The sequence below is a fragment of the Teleopsis dalmanni genome, chromosome 2 (assembly GCF_002237135.1).
Source record: "Teleopsis dalmanni isolate 2A chromosome 2, ASM223713v2, whole genome shotgun sequence".
NCBI lineage: Eukaryota > Metazoa > Arthropoda > Insecta > Diptera > Diopsidae > Teleopsis > Teleopsis dalmanni.
Window position 1 is genome coordinate 151,263,904 of NC_051847.1, and position 26,460 is coordinate 151,290,363.

At 27.6% G+C, this 26,460-nt stretch overlaps 3 protein-coding genes and 1 long non-coding RNA gene across 10 annotated transcripts; 2 read left to right on the plus strand and 2 right to left on the minus strand.

Moving 5' to 3' along the window:
- Positions 1-617: 617 nt before the first annotated feature.
- On the minus strand, positions 618-3,120 carry LOC119684111 (antennal-specific protein OS-C). 2 transcript variants are annotated; one of them, XM_038098063.1, is made up of 3 exons: positions 3,041-3,120; positions 2,723-2,972; positions 618-653 (listed from the first exon to the last, which is right to left on the minus strand). In XM_038098063.1, the coding sequence occupies exons 1-3, from the start codon at positions 3,116-3,118 to the stop codon at positions 640-642; spliced, it is 342 nt and encodes a 113-aa protein (XP_037953991.1). In that variant the 5' UTR covers positions 3,119-3,120; the 3' UTR covers positions 618-639. The 2 variants fall into 2 exon arrangements, with proteins under 2 accessions (XP_037953991.1, XP_037953990.1); XM_038098062.1 differs by lacking the exon at positions 618-653 and having other exon boundaries at positions 2,562-2,972.
- A 3,375-nt stretch (positions 3,121-6,495) lies between these two features.
- LOC119680986 (39S ribosomal protein L40, mitochondrial) lies at positions 6,496-7,364 on the plus strand. The gene is made up of 3 exons (XM_038094039.1): positions 6,496-6,607; positions 6,668-6,889; positions 6,979-7,364. The coding sequence occupies exons 1-3, from the start codon at positions 6,582-6,584 to the stop codon at positions 7,289-7,291; spliced, it is 561 nt and encodes a 186-aa protein (XP_037949967.1). The 5' UTR covers positions 6,496-6,581; the 3' UTR covers positions 7,292-7,364.
- A 2,560-nt stretch (positions 7,365-9,924) lies between these two features.
- On the minus strand, positions 9,925-10,513 carry LOC119673868. The gene is made up of 2 exons (XM_038084951.1): positions 10,336-10,513; positions 9,925-10,275 (listed from the first exon to the last, which is right to left on the minus strand). Exons 1-2 carry the CDS (start codon positions 10,446-10,448, stop codon positions 9,936-9,938), a joined length of 453 nt encoding a protein of 150 aa, XP_037940879.1. The 5' UTR covers positions 10,449-10,513; the 3' UTR covers positions 9,925-9,935.
- A 2,703-nt stretch (positions 10,514-13,216) lies between these two features.
- LOC119681768 lies at positions 13,217-20,043 on the plus strand. 6 transcript variants are annotated; one of them, XR_005252534.1, is made up of 6 exons: positions 13,217-13,472; positions 13,992-14,106; positions 15,863-17,031; positions 17,103-18,326; positions 18,393-18,662; positions 18,936-20,043. It is a non-coding gene; the product is annotated as an uncharacterized LOC119681768 (long non-coding RNA). The 6 variants fall into 6 exon arrangements; XR_005252537.1 differs by having other exon boundaries at positions 17,103-17,346; XR_005252538.1 differs by having other exon boundaries at positions 17,103-17,332.
- Positions 20,044-26,460: the final 6,417 nt, after the last annotated feature.

The window sequence follows — 26,460 nt, forward strand, 5'->3', positions numbered from 1 at the left end:
TAAAGATAACACAATCAATCATAAAAGTCGCGGTAGGTCACTCTTTCGTCCATTTAAAATAAATCCCACCACGAGCTTTTCCAAAATTATGTATATATTATCTTGTTTAAATTATTTGATAAAGATTTATTTATAATAAACGATTGCTTTAACGTGTTTAATTGTCTATAATTTCTGATATCTTAGTTCCATGCACATCTTTGGCGATTTAAATTAAAATTACTGATCTTTCTCATAAATGTTATAAACTTTCTGCTATAAATTCATAGTTTTTTTTGGAAATTTTTATTGTAAACATTTTTAATTTGATTTTATTGTGACTATTTTAGTTTTAACAACATTTTCTCTATTTTTAATATTTATTTAAAAATTCAAACGTAAAAATTCTTTGCATAATATTTTAGTCAACATTTTTTCATCATAAATTACTGAAATTTATTTTGTTTACCATTCCCGAAGAGGGGAATGACACTATCGTTTAGTTTTTATATATTTACGAATTAATAAAAATATAAAAATTCATTTATATATTGATTCATTAATCGATTATTTATTCATTGTTTTTAATCAACAAAATTATGCATAAAAATTTGTATGTCAACAACTTTTTATTTGTTTTCAATTTAAAACTTATTAATTTTAACTTTCAATAGCTGAAAAAAATAAAATGAAAACGCATATTAGAATTTAGATTAATAAAAACATAAAAAAAATTATTATTAAAGAATAATTATTTAAATCCAAAATGAATATACATAAACAAATCTACTGACAAACTCAATAAAGCATTAATTCTTGACTCAGGGGAAGTTCAAAACCTAATTTAATAAAATTTAATATATATATTCTTCTTCTTCCTTGTAATAGTAAGAATTTTACCTATATGCTTAACATTAATTTCCCACTCTTATATATCTCTTGCTCTTATTTCCAGCTAATTTCTTGGAGGTCCTCAGTTTCGCCGTCAATCCAATTTTTGCTTATCCCACCTATATGGGTTTGCACTTTCTTCCTTTATGAGATAGATTATTCCCTTTACACTATTGTAATTCAGTAAATTTTTAATGCTATTTCTAACACATTGGAGGTAATCCTTGATTTACATATAGTATGGAAATGGAAATGGATCGATTTTGATATGTTCATTTGTCTATTTGTTTGATTGTCAAGCAATATTTCAGTTTGGCTGTCTGTCGACTATATCCTAGAAATGCATTTCATTTTTAAGAGTACGTATCAGTGATACTACCTTCAAGATCACACATTTTTCGTAATTTTATATAGAGTATGACCATAATTATTAACACAAGTATATGGATGTTTTTTAAAGCGCATCTCTGTGCTTAAATCTAGATAAGCTTTCTCAATTGGAGAGGCCAGCAAACACTACTGAAATTTTTACTTTTATTTTATTATTTTCAAAACAATGACTCATCACACCTTATTTTTCGATTTAACTTTTTGGTGAATTATATTAATTTTCGTTAATTTTAGTTAATTTTCGTAAATTTAAAAATACATTATAACTTCATTCCTCTTCTTGTCACTTTAGTTTGAAGATCCGCTTTCCTTTCGATAAAATTTTAATTTTACACTCTTTGCTCCGCTTAGCCGCTATATATTTTTTATTAAGTTCAATAATGAACTATAAAAATATTATTTTTTTTCATTCACAACTTCCTTCTTTTAAGATCATCAGCTTGATTGCTTTTTAAACTATTGATTACTGAAGTCATCCTGAGAGAACAGGGTTTCGAAATTGTCGATCTTCCATTTTTTTCATTACTCCAAGCAATATTCTTTCCGTAATATTATATAAAAAAGTATCTGACTTCGAAAATGCGTTGTTTTGAAAGGACGATAGATAAATATAAATCTATTTGATGCTTTTGTCGTTGTAATGTGGATAGTTAAACCGTATTTAATGTTAAGCTGTCCGAAAATTTCCTTGCGAATGATTTCTTTTCTCGTTCATGAGTCACTCCGTGCTTAGTCATCGACATCGAGTTATATCAAGTCCAGACTGAATCTTTTTTGGAACCATTTTCGCTTTTTAATGGACCTAACACTTGCTTAGAATTTATATTGTTTCCAAAAAAAGAGAAAAAATAATATTCTCAATAAAAATTTGTTAAAAAGTGATCAAAACATTATTTCCTCTATCCCTTCCTTGGGTCCTTGGTTGCTGTTAAAATTCTTTGTGTAAGAATTTGAAATGCAAGTTGTCGCTGGATATAGCATCTATTCGTTTAGTCAATATAAAAATATACAGCTATGCAGAGTGCTTAAGGTACCTTCAGACTCAAGGTATATCGGTATATAACTAAATGAAAAAACTTCGTCAGAACAGTGAAGCTAGTCAGGTATGACTGGTCACTGTACTGAGGAACGATGTATAAAGAAAATAAAAAATAAAATAAAATAAAAATTTGTAAAATAAAAGAAGAAATAGTGAATTTTAATAAAATCCACTGTAAGATCGCGTTACCCCAGATATCTTAATCATGTGAAACTAAAGCTAGAAAAGAAGATCATTAGTTAAACATTCTCTTCCACTACATCTAAAAATAAATCCTTTTTTCGTGTATATATGTATGTTTAATATAAAATTTTTATTTCTTGCTTAAATCACTACCAATCGCATAAATTTCATTCCTTAAACTACGCAGCAATTTAAAATCTTTATTCAATCTGTCTATCAAAATATTTTTAGTTGGATTACCTTCAACGAGAGCTGGTATAATTTTTTCACCGACCGCTTGTAAAATTTCCACTACTTTTATGATTGTAGCTGGATCAGGTATACCCGGTATTGAGACACGTGCCACGTTTTCATTGCTATCTATATTTGCCGAAACATCTGAGTCCATAATCGAGCGTTTCTTTCGAGATTCATTCGAGTCCTCTACAGTTTCCTCAGACGAAGAGTCATCATCTTCTTCATCAGAATTACCTGTTGGTGTTGCTATATCCTGGAGTAGGAAATTTAAATCATGCTCTTCGTTTCAGACATATACGTTATGGGTTTTATGCAATATACCTCGGCTAAATTGTAGTGCGCTAACAATAATAATAATACACTCAAAAAAATAATGTTATACTTTAAATGGAAACTCATTTCTTTTTTTTTTTATTTGGAAACTTTCGAAAATTTTTATATTGTAAACTTTTTAGCAACGATTTCAATTTGTACTGAAGTCTATGTGGTGTTTCCGACAACTTTTTATATAGACGCGAGATTTCCTTTAAATTTTTTTTAAATTACGCAAATTCCATATGCGGTTGCATGCAGAATTTACTCAAATTGATCAATTTTTTCATTTTAAAAATAAATAAAATTAGTTATAATTTTTTGAATGCTCGAAATTGCACACGTCAATAGAATTTACTGCAGTTAATAAATTAATTCTGTAAATTTTTTTCAAATAATAAAATTGTGTAACACACAATAAAATGTTTGGTATATTTTAAACAATTCAATATAAACTCAAATTACGATTTTTATTATAATATAAATATTTCAATCAAATAAAATTATATATAAAATTTCAAAAACCAAAACATTATTATTTTTATAAGGCAGTTCTTAATTTTTAATTAATTTTTAACTGTCTCTCCAAAGTCTAGAACGTGTTCTATTTTTATGGGTTATGAAATAAGAAACTTTACATTAGGATGCTAGATTAAAAGAATAGTTCCTATGGTATACTGATGGGTCTAAAATGGAAGATGGCAGTGCAGGAGTTGACATTATAGGACCGAAATTCCGCAAACCAATCGCAATGCGAAAACTGTTTCTATTCTTCAGCAGAAGTTCACAATTTACAGCTATGTGCGTGAGAGTGCCTCACCCGAGATACCAAAATATGCATTATTTCGGACAGCCAAGCACCTCTTAAATCTTGAAAGCTGGTCTGGGAATGCTTTCAACTTCTTTATATTCTAGCATCGAAAAACTATGTTACTCTTATGTGGATATCGGGACAAACAGCTCTGGCAATATGAGCAATATTGTCCTCACACAATATAGTACACTTATCAGTATGCAATGCCCCTAACATTAATACAATATTTGGAACCACCTGGAACCCGCTTGAGCTAGGTTAAGACAAAATAGATTAGATGCACTTTCATTGTCTTCCCCACAGTTGCGACAGGTATGGTTGCAAGGGAGATTCAATTTTCTAGCATTGTTCCCTAGTTTGCAGTAACTTGTAAGCAAACCTACCGTAAGACTGATATCTCTACAGGCCATCTCAATATTGGATTTCCTGATATCTCTATTGGAATATTGGATTTCCTTTTAGTGGCAAGTGGCCAGATTGCACACAGATGCCTGCATATCGTTGTTTTCCCATTATTTTATTAAAAATTTCAGCACAGAAAGAACTCAGTAACAATTTGCATGATGTTAACCATATGCCCAGATTTACTGTTATGCACAGCAAATTTCAAAGTCAAAGTCTATAATAATATTATAAACTTTGGTTATATTATTTGTATAATAATACGGTCTTTGTTACGAAACTAAACCGTCTTCGAAAATATTTTAAATTATTACGATCTTTGCTTTGATACAATTTTTGCGTACAGTATTAAGATAATTCACCTCAAAGAAATTCAACTACATTTTATAACTGGAAAATTTTTTGGTAGTTATCATGACTAAGGACAGTATGAATAAAATTTTAAAATTTAGCAAAAATTAGAATCATGGTGTTAAGTGTTATACTTTGGTATTCACATAGTTAAAGACCGTATCAAAACAAATCAAAGACAGTTTAATTCTAAAATCACTGAAGATCGTAAAATTACGATCTTTACTTTATATTCAACTAAATTTGAACGTCTTTTGATTTCTTTTTTGGAATAAAATTAGTAGCAATTAATAGTTCAACTTAAATGGGCTTTAAGAATAAGTTTATTTTATTTAATATATAGTTTATTAATAATAAAGTTTCTGCATTCACAAATTAATATGGAAAAACTTTGTTTAGAAATTAAGAATTAAATGCTAGCTTAAAAAAATAATAACTTCAATTGAATTCAATTCTAATTTGACAGGCACGAGTTCTAAGCTTGGAACTTGCAGTTTAAACTAACTATATACGAACAATAAACTAATTTAAAATAACTGGAATATTTCTTGAGATCACTGATGATGAGTATTTGGCAATACTGAAAACAGCGTTGTATGGTCAGCAAAATTTCAAAAACTAACTAAATTTTTATTACAGTCTTTTCATTTCTATTCGAATCCTTTTAACTTTTAAATAGTTGCTTTATCTCGACAAGGAAAAATATTCAATTCATTTTTAAATTAAATTAAATTAAAAAGTTCTCCTTTAACTTTTATTTCACTTTGCTATTTTTTATTTGCCCAATTTTTAAAGTAAATCAGTTTGAAGGAATTTTTACAGAGGACGTGATACATTATTATAATACATTCAAAAAAATATATTATCTGTGCATACATTAGTTTTTTTAATCGACTATCAAATTATTGTCGTTTTTATTTATAAAAAAACGTTGACTTAAAGTGTATAATCGTTCACAGTCAAATTTTATAAAAATAAGCAGATTAAATGGGAATAAAGCCACAGAACGGTTTTGTTTGTAATATAAATTAAAAGAAAATTTTTCTACGTTAATATTTTAGTATAAAATTAATTAGTATGAATAAGGATTTGCTTGATAAAACGCGAATTAGTATATAAAGTGTTTTTACTCAATAGTCTGTCTGACCATTTAAAGGATCCGCTGTAATCAGAGCTCCATTAAAATCTGATATTGAATTACTTAGATAGGTTGACAGAACTATAGAAGCAAGCTTATCTTCCTGACAGAATACCTATAGATTGCATTTGATTTAAAACAAAGCATTTCGGAATTAGTGAGAGTATTCAGAGAATAAAAGAATTCAGCGTTCTGTCTTTAATTTCGTATAAATCTGTGTATCTATACCTATATATATGTACATATATGCGCTTAGATTTTTATCTTAAAACACCAAAGTACATATTTTTTAATTCTATTATTAGAATTATAAGTTATATAATTATCTAATATAAACTATTAATTAAATTGTTAATATATTATACTAACATATTAACTATATATACAACGTATATATATATTAAACTGTATCTACAATTATGTTTCGATAAACATATTCTTTAGAAAAAAAAAAGAAACAAATTTATTATAAAAAAATTTTGCTATTTGCACTCATAACTTCAATATGTAAAGATAAAGATATTCTTACATTAAACTTTTGAATAAAACTTTTGAAATAATTCTTAAAATAAAAAGAAAAAAATAATATACAATCAACTTTTAATTTGAGTTTTGCTAAAAGTATGTATGGGAACAAACTAAATATTTATAAAATAATTATACGGCACTTCCACAGAAGATTCACGGTGAAATGAATTGTGTTTATGTACTTAACGGCGACATAGCCTTGGCGCAGGTAAATGCGGCATGAACATATGAGTTGAAATCAGCTGTTGACATTACACAAACATTTCTCACAAGAAGAAGCAAAGTAATTGCAATTTAATTAATAATTGTGACAAAAAATGTCTTTTTTAAGAGCATTTACACGGTAAATAAAACTATTTTGTATATTTTCTGATAATATTTAATAAATTGAAATACTTGTCAGTTTGTCATTGGATACTCCGCGACGTTTGCTTCATACAACACCTGTGCTGTGTGCGGAGCCGCTTAAAAAGAAGAAAAAGGTAGACCCCGCCGTTGTGAAAGCGCGTGAGGAACGTCGAAGAAAACGTTTGGAAAAGCAAATAAGACGCCTCGAAAAAAATGCCCGACAATTAAAACCCGTAGATGAATTAGAAGTACCAATGGACCTTATAGAGGAAAAGCCGTAAGTTGCTAATCAAATACGTTTCTGTAAAAAATATATATTTTTATTTAAATAATATCACTTGTTTTTTCTATAAATTTTTTAAACAGTAAACGCCTACGCAAATTACCCGCTATAAGTGCTGAGGTATTGGAACAGCGCGTATTGCTAACAAAACAATGGTCGCAATACAAACACAAGGAAAAGGTTAACGACTACCAAATAATTGATCGACTTCTACAATCACAAAATAAGGCCCTGGAAGAACTGAGGCTGGAATCAGAAGACTTATATCAGGAGGCAATACAAATGGACTTACAACTTATGCCAATAACAGTGAAAGGACCAGTTGCAACACCGCCAATTGAAGGTTATGCCAGTCCGGATGGTGATTATTTGCACGATACCAAAAAATGGAGTTAAGTGACGCTAGTACTTGTTTTAATAATTTCAAATTGCAAATCAAAGATAAAAAAATTATTGTTGTATAACGAAATAAAGCTTATGTTTAAAACATATATTCAAAATAGTTTAAATTGCCACGAATTATCTCAAGTGTGGTAGCTGCTATAATAACATACCAGTAAAATTCAATATTGTTGCTGTTGTTAAAAGCCGTGGGGATCTGAAAGCAGATAACATATAAGGTTAACAAGACGAATAGATGGGTTGGGACTTTTGCGGTAAGGGTGAAGGAAATGAAGGAATAAAGGATGTGTGGGAATACAATTGACATCAACCCGGGTTCAAATGAAGAAACCTAGCCATTTCAAAAAAGTGTATCCAAAGGTCAATTGGACTAAGGTTTGTGTGCGTAGAGGGACATGAGAACAGTTTGTTCAATATTATTCCAAACTACTCATTTATTAATAAAATATTCTCTCTAATAGCTTGGATTTAGGAAATTTTACAATATGCTTTGGTTAAAAGTCAATAAAACTAAGCAATACAATAACTAACAAGCTGTAATGAATATTTTCCTCGATAATTCCTTTAGTACAAAAACAGATTAACTTACTTTATTCTTCTATCAAAATATTGGATTTAATCAAATCTTCTTATTTTCCCAAACAACCGGAATAGTTATTATAAATATTACTAATTATTGTATTATAACTATTGCAGTAATTATAACATACATATTGTAAATATTGAGTTAATATACTAACCGATTTCTATCGAATTTGTTCTAATATTTTATTACCCTTGGCTGAATCTAAGTTCAGTGCGAATTTTTCAATTCTAACCACTGTTTCTTACTCTTCAACCTACATAACTCCCTGGAACTGTGCCCTCTAATTCTCTCAACCTATTTAATAATAATATTTTTTCTCCTTATTTGGGTGGACTTGTTAATGTGTCATAGGAAGTGAGAGTTGATTTCGATGCTGATGTGGTTTAATATGAATCTAATTCGCTTAGTGTACTTAGTTCCGCATATGTTGTCAAGCCTGTAGTGTTCAAACGAAGCTTCAGCTAGTTTAATGTTGAATTAATCATTTGTCTTTCCTTTTATTTTCTACTTATTAGACTTACCTTAAGTATACAAAAGTAGCATCAGTGATTTTAGATAAAAACTAACAGCTGCATGATAAAATTTTTAATATTTTCATCAACATCGCCGACTTAATGGCTACTTATCAGTTTTGAGACGACTTTGCAATTAGCTCTTAGTTACCACATACATGGGTGCCATAAGACATGAACACGGGGATGCTAGACTCCTCTTCCCTCAGTCTTAATGGGTATTCCCTACACTTTCAGTAAAATATGAAGTTGTTTTCCTTCTATTATGAATTCTCATATGGTATAATAGTACGCTCCCTTAATTTTACTTCTGGCCATACAATATGAAAACCATTAAAAACCAAGATCCCATATTACTATAATAATAGCTTCTATCATCCCACATTTATAGAAAATCAACTCGCAAAAGTAGGAATATGGTCCAGTTCATGTGTCAATTGTAAATATAGGGTTAACAATTGTTTTTTCTTGTGTTATATCATACTGCAGTGCTAATACATCCTTGTATCATATCATACTGCAGTTCTAATACATCCTTGTTAATCACCTTTTTTCTCACCGATCTGACTGAGCTGTCATCCTGTAATATTAGGGACCTAGCCAAGTTTATAAAACTGTCAAGTTGGTTTTCCTTTACCTAATAGGGAAGTGGTGAAGAACGTACCAATGCTATTTCTGTACCAATGCTATTCCTGTGGTACCACAATGGGCCATCGTTTAAGCTCAAGTTCGCTTTGGAAACAAGGCCGTCACTCCAACCTACCTATCTACCTACTATATACGCTTGACTTTCTGAGGATTAGTTTTAGGTCAACATTGAACAGAAGGTAAGAAAATCATTAGCGTCGTCTTTTAACGGTTATAAATTCTGAGGAAATATATTTTAAACTTTAACCATATCCTGTTATTTTTCCGACAATTTTTTCAGCATCCAAAAACTGAAAATAGATACATCATTTATGTAACAGAAAATAAAAATGTTTTTTATTAATTTTCGAGCAATTTTTGTATATTTTTTTGTTTTTTATTTTTTATTTATTTATTTTTAATTTAAACAAATATATTCAGTTACTTTAAAAGATATATACGAATCTTTAGCATTAAAATTGAGGTCAACTTAGAAGTTTACTTATTAGTTTTTAGCACATTGAAGTAGCAAATTGCAAACAATTTAACTTAATACTTATAAATTTTTTAATAATATTTTAAAAATTGTATATAAGCACTTATTTCAGATATAATTGCCGCGTTCTTTTATTATTTTTTTTAGAATTTTTTTTCCATTTACTTATATAGCAATAATAATAGTTTCAGAGCATATTTCGCGCGTAACAATTTTAATATTTAGATAATACATTTATAATTAATAATTTTATATAATAGCAACATTAATTTAATTTTTTTTTTTTTCATTTTAATTTGTTGCTTTTTTTGATTTGCAAATATTTATATTTATATTTTAATATTAATATACTATATGATTATATAAAAACAAATTCAGTCCAAAAACATTTCAAAACGATTTTCCACAGATCACTGTTTATAGGTAGTTATTAATATAATCCAACAGATTTGGCTGAAAATGTCGAAACCAACGTTTGTCTAAATCATTCCTACGGGTACATAAAATGTCTGAAGTACTGCAATTCTTTTTTCCTTTTATTAGTTCTCCTGTATTAATATCAGTTTCATTATAATAATAACAACCTGTGCACCTATTACAAGAGGAGCAGGGAACTTGTGGAGAACACATGTCATAAGGATAGTTTTGGTTACAGGTTTCATCTGGACCTCTATAACAGTAACTTTTATTAAAAAACGTGTAAGTATTAAATTCACATTTGCCCGGTGTTCGGATCCTGTATCGCTTTGAATATGAACTGAAAAGATATATATAACTTAGAAATGCATATTTAAACTGTAACATATATTATACTTACTATACACTGGCATGAGTCAAATCAAGTAATACGGTCAGAAGGATCAATTGCAACACCAGTCGGAAAAGAATGAGTTCAGATTTTGAACTCTTCTTTTTAATGATTAAATTCATTTTTATATATTTATTGCAATAATTTGTAATTAATTAGTTCTTCCCGAACTTAGTTGTAGCCCCAATATCCGGCTACTGTATACTACTCATATTTCTTCACGGACATCTTTCTTTTATATTAATATATTTTGGTGTAAATTAATTAAATGTTAATTTATGGCATTTTTTTAAGATAATTAATTTTTTTAGATTTAATGTGGTCAAGTTTAAAATACATGTCACCCTTATCCCCACGCACTTCTTCACCGGAGACAACGTAATTGTTTATTGGAGTGTTAAGAAATTTCTTGCTCCTTCGATGTATTGCTATTTTTATTAAGCCAATATATGGAATGGAATTTTTTTAATTCACTATTCGCTGGAATTCCTTGAATGAAGTTGAATGTAAAGGATAATTATGAATTATTAATTTATGAAGCACTAGAGGTCAAGTGTATTGATAAAATTCAATTCTTAATAATTTACTTTAATTTCATTTATTATAGTGAAACGCGCTTCTAGTTAAATCACATAAAAAAAGTAGTTCAAGCTTAAATAGTTTTAGATACTCGTACACTGACAGTCATCTGTATCTTTAAATTTATTAGGTTTCTTCTTTCTATTCTCTGTTAAAAAGTCTATTGGAAAAAAATAGGATATATGTAATCCTATCTATGGAATAAAATGATCCATGCATTTCTGTTCGTTATACAATGACTGCAATCAATCACATGTAAGATATTGATTAGCAATCCTTTAGAGGTGAGTTAATTATTCTTAGTTCCAGTTCCTTGTTAGGCATTTTACAAAAATTCAATAAAGTTTTTAAAGACTATTTGGTGTCAGAATTTACTTTTATTGCACTTATGACTAGTGATGTGATTAAAAAATTGGAAAATTAGAATAGAACATTGAGAATTAGAATCGAACATAATTTTTATTGGTAAAAACTATTGTAACAATTTACAAGCTCCTAATGAATATTAAAAACTCATATTAAGAGACAGCATTACCACATTGCAGACGTGCTCACATGTGTTCCTGAGGGACGATAACTACCTCCCTTAAAATCACCTTATGACGGACCGTTCAAAGTGATGCAGCGTGGTCGTAAGCTTATTACCAGTTTAATCAAAGACCGACCTGTCCAAGTGAGTATCGATAGAGTAAAGGCAGCTTACTTGTTGAGTGAAGAAACCGAACCAAACATGCAGTTCTCACGATCTACTTCATTTCAATCAAGTCCAGTTGCACAACCGGCACAAAGACCTCAGCAGGAGCTCAACTCTAGTCACAGCACATTCAGCGGCAGAGTTATTCAATTACCTGTGAGATTTATAAAAATGTATATGCGTGAAAATCTGACTGAATTTCTTAGTTTTCAAAGTATGCTTCTCTTTTTGTATAATGCCATATGAAAATAAAGAAAAGAAACTGAGAGTAACTTGCAAAATTTTGCATAAAATTTTCTGGGGAAACATAATAATATACAAAGTGTTTTGTAAAGTTCCGGTTACATTGCATGCGAGTTTTATCTTGCGTATTCGTACGAACTAATCAAATGTATGTAATCATATGTGAGTGGAAATTAAAGGTATAAATAGTGAAATTAGGATATGTCTTTTGTTTTCATTTAATTTTAATTTTATTTTAATGGTAATTTAACGTTTCTATTTTACTTAATAGAAACTATTGTATTTGGTAGTGACCTACAACAATAATAATTCTGTTTCGAGTATTGTCAAGTGCTCATCATCAGTGGTCTTAAAATTACTTCTTATATTTAATTATTTATTAAATAATTATAATTTTAATTTTAAAAATGGAAATATATTTGAAAACATGTGTTGCTTTTAGAAAATGGATTGCGATTTGCTAATTTCTTTGGTTCAGGAACAGGTAAATTCTCATTTTTTATATCTTGTTGAATAAAAATTATGTACCAAATTCATAATTTGTTATATGAAATTAATAAATAATTTAATAACAGTTGTTATCAAATTCAATGTTGTTTTCAAAACAAACAATTCAGAATTGTCAATTAGCAACCTATGTAAAATTAGCATGAAATGTTATCGTAGCCTAATAAGGAGAAAATATCCCGCAGTACAAAAATAAAAAGCCTAAAGTTCGTATTACATATCAGATTTGGTCTTACAACTTGTCCGATGTCGTTTGCTATTACACATTACACACAATCAACATTATTTTGAACACGCCCCAGTAAAAAAAAACAACAACTATACTACACAAAAAAATTATTTATGCATTTAAAGGATGTTTTCGCTTCCGTGCCTTAAAACAGAATGACATTTTGCATTAACCCAACAAAAATCCGATTATATACGATTTTGACGAAAAATCAAAATATTTTGTTTTCCATTCAACTTGTCGTCAGACCTGCAAATGTGCTTAATGGTACACAATATCGTTTAAAAATTTTCACTATCTGGTTTTGCTATTATGCCCACGCCGTCCTTACTCATTATAGTGTTTGCTAAAATAAGAGCACTTTCTGAGTTACAAAAATTATGTGGTAGTAAATATTTTTGTTATCATACACAATGATTTTAATATTTGACAATTTTGGTATTGTAAATAAAAAATAATCTTTAATATTTGACAATTTTGATATTGTAAATAAAAAATAATCTATTGTAAATAGATCAAAAATTTTATTTTCGATATTATACAAAGAGGGACATTTCTTTAAAATTTCCTCTCAATTATATACTACATTAAAATATCCTGTATAAAGAATTAAATTTAAAAAATAATAACTCTTGGCAACTCTATTTCCACATTTGTGTAATGGCAGCTCTTATTAGTTTTCAATTCGCTTCATTTTTTCGCAGCCGGTAAAACCAATGAAAAGTAGTTAACGTAGTGGTTATTTAGTGTAAATTAATTAAAATTGTTGTGCATAAATTTAATTAAAATATTACACTTCTTAAATTTGAATGTACAGAAAAGCATATAATAAAATGCCATAGCATTAGATTTAGTTGTAAAACACACAACTTATTTACTCTATAAACATAAAAGGTAAAGATATTTTTATTGTGAAGCAGGCAAAATACTGTATATTTGCTGTTAACTAATGTTAAAGAAAAACTATTTCAAAAAAAATTAATAAATAAAGAAAATAGTGTATAAAATGTGATTACAACATAGTTTTTGCTTTTGAGGTAAGTGCAATATTGCAATGTCAATTATCCCGTTGTGTTACTAGTCAGAGCACAACTACAAAGCCTTGTATTTGGCAATGGGCGTGCAAAGAACAACAACAAACATATGCAACTAAAGGACGTCAATGCCGACGTTTAGATGATTAAACTTTGAGCGACAATACGGAACGTTTCGCAGTTGTGTTCTGCGGTGGCCAATTCATATGTCTCCATTGAGGTTTATATTGCATTCAGGCCATGCATTCTTTTTAGTTAGGATTTGTTTGTTGCTTGCCGCTTTGTTTGAAACTCGTTCTCATATATTTTATTTCGATGATTTAAGTTACTTTCACATTTATAAAATATCGTGTTTAAATAAATATTTCTTCTTTTTCAGAAATCGCCAAAAACTACAAGTCAAAAGCCGCCTAATCCAAACACTTTGAATCATCTGTGTTAGCCTTAAATTTTGGAACGATCCGTTACTTTGGCCGTTATACCGCTACAACCAAGTACTGACTTTATAATTTAAATCTATCTAGTTCACTGTAGAATATTTTATATATGTCATAAATATTTTATTTCTTAGGTCTTGTCTTTATTATGTATTACTTCCATTTATATGTTTGAATTATTGTTCATGTACTGGTACTTATTTTTTGAAAAAAGTTTTAAAGAGTATTGCAAATCTTCCGTAATTATACCACTACAAAAAATAGTAATTCAAACCGCTGTATATATATTTGTATATTTCCTTCAAAATTACATTCCTTATCTGATTACCAATATTGAAATTTTTTATGTTATTTTGATTATTCTCAAAGTTAATCTTATAAATGTTATTGGTATTCTAACACATTTTAACTTGGAACGCAAGCATATATATGGTTGATAAGATTTACAGAAAAAGAAAGAAGTGCAAGACAAGGGAAGTTTGGTAGTCTCTGTATAGATTGTGGAGCACTACCGCCTTAACAGATTGAAGCCAATTAATAAGGTTGTGGTTAGTTAGCGTGGTACTTTCAATAGCGTTATTGAAAGTTGAGAAATAGTTAGTTCACTTGTTGATGACGCAGGTTTGGGGTGACAATTTACTTTTTTTAACACGTGATTATTTAGGGACTTCACTTGTGACACGACTGTTCTTGATACAACCACCACGAGAAAGCAAAGCAAAGCATTTCGAAGTAAAGCATTTCTTTTATAAACATACTCGATATTGGAATGTAAATGGTAATGTCAGGGAATTAGGGCCGACATTTCGGGTTTTCAGCCAATACAGGTTAGTCTTTTCATCGTGGTGGCTGTGGTTAGAACTCAAAATTATACGAGTAGAATGAATGTATTTATTACTTTCATATGATGTGGAGTTGCGTTATCAAACTGTGAGTTGTGACCTAAAGGTGACAGAAATGTTGGATAGGCCTCGATCCATTTCAAGAAGGAAACTATATCCAAATGTATACGGTACTTTCAATTAGTATTTGCGGTATTTGGGATGTTTCAATGGCGTTTATGGCTGCATTATATTTTTATGTGTGTTAAGAGCATCGTAGTGTTGAGTTTTAATAGCAGGTAATCAGGCTACAAAATAATAGATTCTGTTGTTGATATACGTGCGTAGGATTTTTTTAAATTATTGTATTCGCTAGACAAAAACTATCTCTAATCCAAATAAGCTAAAAGTTAAGTACATTTAAATCAGATGTATTACGATAATGTCTTGATATTTATTTGTTAGTAGTGCTGTCTTTTTGTAATTTGACATTTTGAGATTACTTTGTTTAAGTTGCGAATATAGATAAATCACTGTATATTAATCTTTCACAATCAAACAAAAAAAATATGTATATTTTTTATATTTCGTTTTATAAATGTCTTCTCAATTATTCTTTTCTTTAATTGTAAGACTCACTTATATTTTATTTTCTGTTTATACGTGACATTGTATTATTTTCTGAATATGAACTTAATATATAAATTAATATTTAGTTTGGTTGATACTTGCTTAAAACTTTTCATATGATACTTATCCTAAAACGTTTTGTGTTGTCGAAATCATTTGCACCCTTTGTGTTTTACTTTAAATTCTTTAAAAAAAAAAAACTTTTAATTCTTTCAATTTATCAATGCCGGTGGTTTCTATTCAGTTCATGTTCTATTCAGTTCATGTTTGTTTTGCATACAATCCTCACCAGACCAGAGGATGGCATGCAATGTCAATGTAACTTGAGTTTAATTATTTGTAACAATTTCCATATTTTTCAGATAACTTTAGTGCTATTTGTTTCTTCTTGTACCATGTGTATGTGCGATGGTGTTGGGAAATGAATTAATAGATAGAGTTTTATTGCAAATGTCTATGACAGAAATTTATTGTAAATTTTCTGTCTTTACACCCACCAAACTCACGGAGGACCAGTTTTTGAAATCTGATGACGGAATTGACACAGGTTTCAATACCGGTTGTACCAGTTAAAGTACCTCGACATCCAATCCAATCCAAACTGATCATCCATCACAATTTCTGACAGCATTCCATCTACCAGTCACAGTAGAATGTGCACAGCGCGCCAACACTTAATAGTGCCAGTTTTAGCAATAAGAGCTAGTTGAAATCGCGTAAAAAATAGATAGCATGACTAGGAAAAATCGTTACCAGCGAGCAGTTTTTATGCTCAAAGGATCGAGAGAAATAAAAAAGAAATCTCCATGTGTGCAATGAAACCGGCACTGCTAAGTACCGCGTCATTGTTTATGAGTATCTTTACAAAGAGGATCTGCACCAATCTGATAATCGCCAATCCAAGAACGTCGGAGATGGTGGAAAGTGTAACAGATCCCAGGAAGAACCTGACATGGCTGTGAAACATTATAAAGATGAAACGGGGGAAACGGTCTCTTTAGTGAAATGGCGAAGGATTAGTGAAGTGGAGCTTTGATCGATGAACGCAACTCCAACTGCATGCTGCTGATGGAGAGGTGGGCGTTGATTGAAACCAAACTGTCCGAAATGGTTACAGCCGAGTTTATAACCAATACGTGGTCTGTTCCCTGGTTAGACTGCGCAGATTTGGTCCGAGGTCACCGGGTGATCACATGCTACGACGAGTACTGAAGGAAATTCCTCAGCAAGCCAATCACTAAGATTAGTGATTACTGGGACGGTTTAAAGCTTAAACTTCTTCCGACTGCGAATTTTGGTAGAACATTGCTGGGCGACATCATCATAGACAAAAAAAACCCTGTTGATGAGCTAATCGCCAAGGTCGTGAAAAAAAATCTGAAGCACTCGAAATGTGTTGCGGTTAATCAGGTAGTTTTACTCAGAGAAGAAGACATCGACTTTGCCATCTTTCAAGAGCCATGGGTTTATAGCTCATATGTCGAAGAGCTCAACATAATCGGATAATATCTCTTCTACGTAAACAGATAAGGTAAGCTTAGATCGTGTATTTTTAGCAAAAACATATTCTAATACTTTTTTGTTCTCATTTACGCTCTCTAGATATCACCACCATCAAAGTAGAGCGGTAGCAGAAGTTTGCGATTTTAAAAGTATCCACCTATACACCACACGAAGACAAGCCCCCTCCAGAGGGAGTTAAATTGTTATACAATTATGCACATACCGAGCAGCTAAGTTTGCTGGTAAGCTGGAATACCAATGCCCTGCACTCCTTGTGGGGAATCTCGGAAACTAATGAACGAGGTGACTCCTTTTTGAATACATAAAAGGTTCGAACCTTAAGGTTTGTAATAAAGCTTATACTCCCACCATCGTTTTTCAGGGATGATCATGACCAGGTTGGGAAAAAGTTTTAGATATTACTCTTTGCTTGATTTGCCGTTCACTACCGATCAATGACTGGAGAGTGTCAGCTATTAACTCTCTCTCTCTCTCTGAGCATTACTTCGTGATGGATATTTTCATATCCTTAGCCTTAGCGCAGTCCTAAGAAGGCAAACTGAGATGCATTTAATAGGCTGTTTAATAACAAAATTGATTCCAATAACCTCGATTAAAGAATTAGAGAGTAGCGTCAACTCATTTACCCTAAACATCCAATCTGTCTTTAAAGCATCGTACCCATGCTCATTATCGTGCGAAGAAATGTCAGCACCGTGGTAGAACAAAGGGCTTTCTATGCTGCGTAAAAACGCGCGACAAGCATTCAATTAAAGCTATCGCATCAAAGTGTGGTCTCCATACAAGGATAGTGTAAGGGCATAAAAAACGCGCTTCAAGAATCCAAGAAAGTGTACTGGAATTTTGTTTGCCAGAAAATTGAAATCATTAAGCATTAAGAATTAAATAAATTAACTAAACTGTTAGCAATACGTCTATGTTGCCTCTCCCTCAATATAAAGCATATGTTAGTTACTTAATAGGCAGAAATATAGACAGATTATTTGTTTAAATGGGCATCCTTCTTTTTCTAAAAAGATAAAGAAAAACCATAAAGCCTGTGTCCATCTCAATCGTATTCTCTTTGTCCTCCTCTATTTCTCTTTCCTCCTCTTTGCTCCTATTACCTCTATCTACCTCAGTCTCCCAATAAACTTATTTCTCTAAAGAAGACTAATGAGGATTTCAGCTTACACATAAACTTTAAATATAGTAAGGTAGATTTAAAACTGGTGAAACTTGATTATATTACAAAATATCGTAAATAAAGTGACTTGACTTATTATAATGAAGATTCATTATAATTTTGATTAACATTTTAAGGTAAACATATTTTTTTAAATGTTATTTACAATAAACATGGTTAAGTTATAATTTTTCTTTTTTCAGAAACGTCAATACGAAATTATGGATGAAAAAAGTAAAGTCATGTTTTCAGTATAAAAGAGGGGAGAAAAGAGGGATTAGAAGCAGAACTCTCTACCTACAAAAAAATAATGATAACATTACCTGCTTCGATTTAATCAAAACCAGTGATAAAGTGATGTTCCTATCGGTAATTATTGTCTTTTGTTGATTCTTGGCATTGATGAATTTTAACTTCATGAATGGTGTATCAGACAATTGATTACCGATGTTGCTATACATCTATACTTTTAGGTAAATATTTGATCAATCAATACATTTCAATATATTAATATGAATATCAAATAGTGATGAATTGTTTTAGAACGGATATCTGAGAAACTTTTGATATTTTTTGTGAATCGTATTTGGTTAGAGAGTTAATTCTAATTAAATAAAAAGTTCCTAGAAATATCACTTTTCTTTGATTAAAATTATGCATACATACAATGCTGATTTAATTTTAGTTGAATATATTTTTTTGTTTTAAATTACATTTGTTAAAAAGTATTTTTTTTTTGTTTGCAGATGTAATACGATGCTACATAAAATCATAAACGTCTTTTTTATTGCCAAGTTATAGTGGGAGAATAGGATGTAAATAATCAAATAAAGTATAATTAAAAAAGATTTATTTGCATTATCTGTGCTATGGCGATTATGACTTACATAATTATTATATTATATCGTTAGTTGATAAGTTTATATTATTATTTTTATTTAAGACTTACTGACTTTGCGAACGTTATACTGACTGAAGGCAAATAGAATGTTTTGATAGTGAGAATGTGTTTAATCACTAATCCGGTGCTTTTTAGTAATAATACAAAATAATTGATGAACCTGTGGCGGCCTTATAATATTCCTGCGTAGCATACGAACGTTGTTATGATAAATAAAAACATAGTATACTAACGTTATTATGACAAGTAAAAATGTGAGTTGTAAAAAAGCAATTGTAAATAGACATTGTAAAAATTGTGTAGATTAGTGTTTATTATTAATAAATCTGTAAAGCTAAAATTCAAATCAAAAGCGTTTCAATAAACCACGTCTCCACAAACCAATTGCTATGTACAAAACAAACACGAATATTTCTGATAGATCCAATTCATTTTAACATTCGTATGGGGAAAATTAATACTTCTAGTTTTGTTTGATGACTGTGTTTAGAAAATAAAAAGATGTTAATATTTAGCATATCCTTATTTTAGTAATGACAAGATCAACATCAACATTTTTTGGAACCAATAAAACTATTTAACTTCGCGAAAGTTGGCTCCATAAAGCCGCCTGCTCCTTAACCAAAAAAAATAGCAAATCGCAATCGCATTTATAAAATTGAAACAACGTATACTTCTTAATTTTACTATTCCCACCTTCAATTTCATACAATGAATAAATTTCAAACAAAATATTTTGTTTAATCAAAAGTTAGCACGAGTGAGACAACAAGACGCGCATGCTATGTAACCGCAGACAAACTTTTCATATAAATAACTATATAGGTAAAGAAACAAACAATATAAAATAATAAGTAAATTCTAGCTTGTAATTGCTCAGGTTGATGTCCTCATCCTAAAAAACAAAAATCTTTTTTGTAGAAAATGTTAAAATCAAAAAAAAAAAATTAATGTAAAAATCACTATAATTATAAATAAATTCTTATTGTTTTCAAATTTATTCATTTTCTTGCTATTAATATATAATCTTAAAATCTTAATAAAATTAATCTACAAGAAATTATATCACACATATAATTTTATATATATATATCAATTTTTTTATTTCGTGAAAAATAAGAAATTGATATAAAATAATATATGGACATATTAAATGCAATTAATAAATAATCTAAAAAAATTAACATATTTTGAACTATTCAAAATATATTATTTAAGCAACACAAAGGAATTAAAATAATTGAAAATAAACATTTCCTTGTGTTCACAAACTCCAAAAATAAAAACTACTATTTCAATTATATTTGTGTAACTATATATAAAAAATAAATAATTAAAACAATGAATTCTGAACTTAATAGTATAAATAAAAAATGTTTTTGCTTAAAGATAAAAGAAAATACTCCAATTAATGCTATCGAACAACAAATTAATATTAAGTTATAATAATTTAACATACATTTAATACATTGGTCTTGTTAATTAAAAATAAAAATAATCTTGAAACTGACAAGATGAAATAAAAAATCTTTATTATAAATTCCTAAAATTTGTTTTTTATTTCTTGAAATCTTACATGCGTTATTTTTATCATTAATACTTATCTTTTAGTATGTATAAGTATTAAATTTTTTTTTTTTCCAAATTATCTATTATAAAAAGGATTGCTATATTCTGGCAGGAACAATTTCGAAAAGATTTTGATTGGCATATATTTTAATTTTAATTTAATTTTTTTTTTTTTAGATATACTAGTCTTATTAATTTATATAAAAGCAATTGCTCCAAATGAAATATTTGATTTTTATTTTTTGTATATTTCTAAATAATTACATACACTCAGATTTATTTATTAATAATAATGAGTGAATACTTTTAACAGTTCTAACTCATTTCTCTTATTCATATATTTTAACTAAACTTTATACTTATCCAACTAATTTTATAATAATTTTGTAAATAAAAATAAAAATTACTAATGTATATATGTTTTGACCATGTTCGACTTATAAAAAAAAATAAAAACGAATTAAACATCCATTATTTTAATGATTATTTTATTTCTGTTAATTCTTGAGTAACGTTTCTATTCATTGATTAATTTTTTTCGTTATGAAACATTTTATTAAATTTACAATAAAAATTAAAAACCTTGGAGCAAAATGGGAAAAAGGAAAAAATGGATCTACATTAACATTTATTCATTTATTTACAAAAATTCTTCCAAGTAATTTTATAGAACTATTTCCATATATTTTTATTAGAGATAATCATTTAACACTATCATCATTATCAATATCTTTATGAATTTTATTATGAATTAAGTTTTAAATATATTTTGAATAATCTAACTCCAAATTATCTTCACTTGGTGGGTGTGGCATTGTATCCCATTCAAGATGTAAAAGCTATTGGCGAGTGACCAAACATGTGTGAGGTCTCGCGTTGTCTCTGTGGAACACCACACCTATCCCGTTGATTAGTTCTGGCCTTTTCTGTTGAAAAGCTTACCTTTTTTCCGGTAAAAGCTCAAAAAAACAACGATTCCTTTAAAATTCTACCAAACAGACAGAATCACCTCTTTTTGGTGAATATCGGCTGTGAAAATGGTTTGTGGCGGTTCATCTTTTTTGCTCCATGACCTCTTGCGTTTAACGTTGTTGTATACAACAAGTGGTCAAGTTCTATGTGGCTTCAACAGCATTTTTACCCTTTCTGTAGTAAAACAGTATGATATTTCGAAAATGCTGCCTATCGCTATCCATTTTTAAAAGGGCGCCAACCAAAAACTACTGCGTATAATTAATTGGAATTTTTCACACACAGGCTTTGCTATATGAGCTCTCAAAGCATATAAAAATTATACGGCTTAAGTGTGAAGTTGGGTACAAAAAAATACAATTACATCCTCTGTCGGGAAAAAACGAAATTTCTTTCCGAACAACCTAATATATATTGTGATATATAGTATTGAAAAAAAATATTTTTATATACGAGTGTCTGTATTTTATAAATGTATATTTTTTCTGCAATAAATAAAACACAAATTCAAATTCAGTAAATAACCTTGTCATATTTATTTGCCATATAATTAATATATTTTACAAATTTTAAACAAATTTTATATCGTTAAAATTATTCCGCTTAAATTAATAACCTTTTATATAAAAAAGTAAAAAACAACACTTAAAAAATAAAATTTAAACTAGGAAAATAAATTCGTTAGTTGTATAGAATTGACTGACATTATATTATTAAGCAAATAATATTGAAAAGTTAAAATAAATGTCAATTCAGTAAATCACGATTTTCATTTCTTATTAAAAATAAAAATACTTTATAGTTATATTAATAAAAGATCAGTTTAAATTCGAAAAGTTACTAAAGTACACAATAAATAATAATTCGTCTCTTGTAATATTAAATAATATATATTATCATTAGGAATACATGTTGATATTATTATATGAGTTCAATTTTTTATAACTTCACAGTTACGCTTTTAAAAATTTCAAAGAAGTTTTAATATTATAAAATACAATATTTAACAAAATTCAATAATTTAAAAACATTTATTTAACACACATATTGTATGTAAGGATGCCTTAATATTTACAAACTTATGACTATTATGTGATATATATATAATATACTTATTCCAATTATGCTATTAATAATGCTATTATTATAATGTAACTTATTTCCTATTTCCTATTTTTTGTTTTATTTTTATTAATATTTATAATATTTATATTTTTAAAATATGGCCTAGTATTTTTTAGTGTATTTTAACACATTATTTAGTTAGGTATATCGGTACCAAGGTCCGAAAAAAAATTTCTATGTGTTTTATGCTATAATCTCTTTACTATTAACACATTTCTATATTTGCTATTTAAAATTTCAAACCTATTTAAAACATACAATTATTTAGAAATATTTTGATTAAAAATTATAAAAGTACCTAAATATAAGTAAGATGCTTTGAATCCGACATAACAACCTATATATATAAATGAATATTATACATATATAATGTACATATTATAAAATAATACCTTTATACTTTTAGTATGCTATATTGCTGAAGGAGTATAATTAGACAATATATACATTAAATTTGGAACGGAGTTGATTTAGTAAATTGTCCTTTTTAACCCAAAACGTACTGCGGACCTGAAAAATGTTCAATATGTTTTACAAGGGTCAGTAAACTACACAATATATTTTATAAGAACAAACAAAATATTTAATGCATTTTGTAAGGATCGGCAGAATATGCAATATATTTTATAAAGATATATATATTATATAAGATAATCAATGTGTTTTACAAGACAGGTAGTTGGAGTTACAAATCCATTCTTTTACAGACTGGTGCCAATCGTATAGTCCGCGATTTAAAAACCCTACTCTAATGAATTATTTTATTATTGCAATTAAATATAACATACTAAATTTATTTAAAAAACTGCATTGAAAGGTAATAGGAACATTTTAAAATTTTATAGGTATAGCATGTTTATTGTTCTTAAAGAAACACACGTTTCTGCTAACACAACTATATATTCATATATGTTTATATATATAATTATATATTATAATTATAATAATTTTATTTCTAATTTTGAACTACTCTGGGTGTAGCTAAGATGGTCATATCAGAGTTTACAGTTTTTCCTATCCCGATACTAATAGCATTCGATTTTTGAAAAAGCGTTGTAAGTTCGGTTTTAATACAATTATAATATAATTATATTTTTATATCAAAACTTTTACATAATTTATTATTAATTTATTATATAACTAAGTTTAGTTAGTTTACAATTTTCTCAGAATGTTTTGAAATTTTCCTATTTTCAAAGAAAAACATTTTTTCACAAATAGAGTGAAAAGCTTTTGTGAAAAGATGAGTTTGTCAAAATATTTGTAGCTCACTTAAGGTCAAAGCCGGACACTATATAACTCTGACACATTCCTGACCAGCATAATTAAATGCTTTAACTTAGAGTTAGTTGTCTATCCATTATTTTATTAATATACAATTTGGACTCTCAGTTTTTCTTAGAGAAACATTCTTAGAGAATTTTTAAAATTTTCGTCTGTTCAAGGCAATCAGTGAACGAAAGTGGTTGATCATAATAGCGTTTATCAATTATCTCGATGGTTGTATTGTAATATTATTCTTTAGAACAATGTAGATACTGACCTTTGCTAAAAACATAAAAACAAAATAATTTTTCGTCTCGCAGTATATAACAGTTGGAGAAACACTGAATGATATTATGCTAAGGGGCGTATACAGAGATCCATTTAAATGGGGCTTTCGAAAACTAAAAGATCATATGAAAACATTAAATTCAAAAATCTATTATATATAATGTGAAATAATCCGAAATATTTTTAATTTGATATATTGTATACACCACAGATCATATTTTGTCCATACATTAAAAAATAAGTTTATATTTTTAAATACTTAGGTGCATCGGATTTTTTAAAAGTAAATAACTATAAATTTGAAGTTTATTAAAGTTGTAATAAACTCCTCTTCCTCTTTTATTACATATTTTAAAAAATTTTTTTTACTTATATTTTTCAATTGTGTTATATGTTTTATATACATTATTTTTTTTTTTGTATCATTTTATCATTTGTTAAAATAAAAAATATGCTTTTATAATTTCGATAAATGTGTATTGTATATTATACCGATTTTAAATATATATTTATAACGAATTATTTTTTATAATTTTTCTCATTATATATATTTTTTCAAATCAAATATTTAGAAATATTTTTTTTAAAGTTTATGTTTTTTACAATGTTACACAATATATATAAAGTTTTTTAAGTATTAATATTAATTTAATATTTAAATATTAAATTAATTTTTTAAATATTAAATATTAATATAATATATTGATATAATTTTTATTATATTGTTTTATAATAATTTCTTTTTAATTACTAATTTTCATTGTACATAATTTTTTATTTTATTATGTATATTTTTTTATTAAATTTTATTTCATTTTATTTTTTTATTAAATTATAACTATTACTGTATTACTACTATTTTGTTATTATTATTTTAATATCATTATGTTATTATTATTATTTTAATATTAGTATTATTTTATTATTTTTATTACTATCTTATAATTATTATCAATATTTTTATATATTTTTAGCATCTTATCGAAGCGATTAACAAATTTAAAATTACTGATTAGCATATATGAAAATTATTTTTTTAACTATACATTAGCATAAGTATAATTTAAATGTAATTTCTTAAAATATTTTATACAATATATTTAATTATTTTGAAAATAATTTTGACAAAAATAAACACAACAAAAAGAAACATTATATATATATCTAACTTTGCAGATTTTATTATAACTATGTTTTTTCTAACAAATACCAATTTTATTAATAAAGTCCGTTACACTGGCTTTATTTTATATAAAAATGAGCTCAAATGTAATTAGTAATTAGTAAATGTAAGTTTATTTAAAGTATCTTATTATAGAAGTACAACACAATTCTAAAATTTTATGAGAGCAACTGCTAAACCTTTACTAAAATTGAAATTTGTTTTATTGAAAAATAATTGTAAATAAACAAAAACTATATTTTTAATTAATTAAATATTTAAGAAACTATTTTGACAATTTGTAAGTTTTAATTTTATTTTATATATAATGCATAGTTGTAGAGTCAGGTTTATTAATAATATAGTAGTAAAGTTACTCAAGGAACGATTTTCAAAATTTTAATATTAGATAGCAAATGTATTTTCTTATAATAATTTTTGTGAGTTATATAGATTTATGTATATAAACTTCATATAAAATTTATAGTTTTAAGTGGAAAAAAGTATTATTGAAATTAAAATAGTCATTTTAATCACATATAACATCAACAATTATTATAACAAAAGGTTATTTAAAATTATGCTAATTTTTGTCTTAATAACCTAAATTATATTAATAATTTTTTTATATATTAGAAATAAGAACTCTAAGCTTTAATAAAAGCTATATATTATTGTTTAAATAATATATACACTGATACAAGTATTTGTTTCTACGAAGCTTATGACAATTTAATTTTAATTTTTTATTTTTAATTTTACTTTTTTTCTAATTTGTTGTGAAAATTTTTATATATTCAAATTTAATTATATATAATTATTATTTTTACATTTGAAATAATATTTAAATTTATTCTTTTTTATATGTGTTTTTTATATATGTTTATGTTATATATGTTATTTCAATTCATATAAGATATAAGTTTAAGTCTAATATTAATTTTATTAAAAATTTATATACGTTTTAATTTTTTTTTTATTAAACCGT

Bases quoted from the DNA above. Each gene is read 5' to 3' on its own strand.
- LOC119680986 (XM_038094039.1), top strand. From the start codon at position 6,582: ATGTCTTTTTTAAGAGCATTTACACG. The intron at 6,608-6,667 runs GTAAATAAAACT...AATACTTGTCAG, and splicing joins TTTTTAAGAGCATTTACACG to TTTGTCATTGGATACTCCGC. The intron at 6,890-6,978 runs GTAAGTTGCTAA...TTTTTTAAACAG, and splicing joins GACCTTATAGAGGAAAAGCC to TAAACGCCTACGCAAATTAC.
- LOC119673868 (XM_038084951.1), bottom strand. From the start codon at position 10,448: ATGAATTTAATCATTAAAAAGAAGAGTTCAAAATCTGAACTCATTCTT. The intron at 10,276-10,335 runs GTAAGTATAATA...ATATCTTTTCAG, and splicing joins TTGACTCATGCCAGTGTATA to TTCATATTCAAAGCGATACA.
- LOC119684111 (XM_038098062.1), bottom strand. From the start codon at position 3,118: ATGAGTTTCCATTTAAAGTATAACATTATTTTTTTGAGTGTATTATTA. The intron at 2,973-3,040 runs GTATATTGCATA...TTCCTACTCCAG, and splicing joins CGCACTACAATTTAGCCGAG to GATATAGCAACACCAACAGG.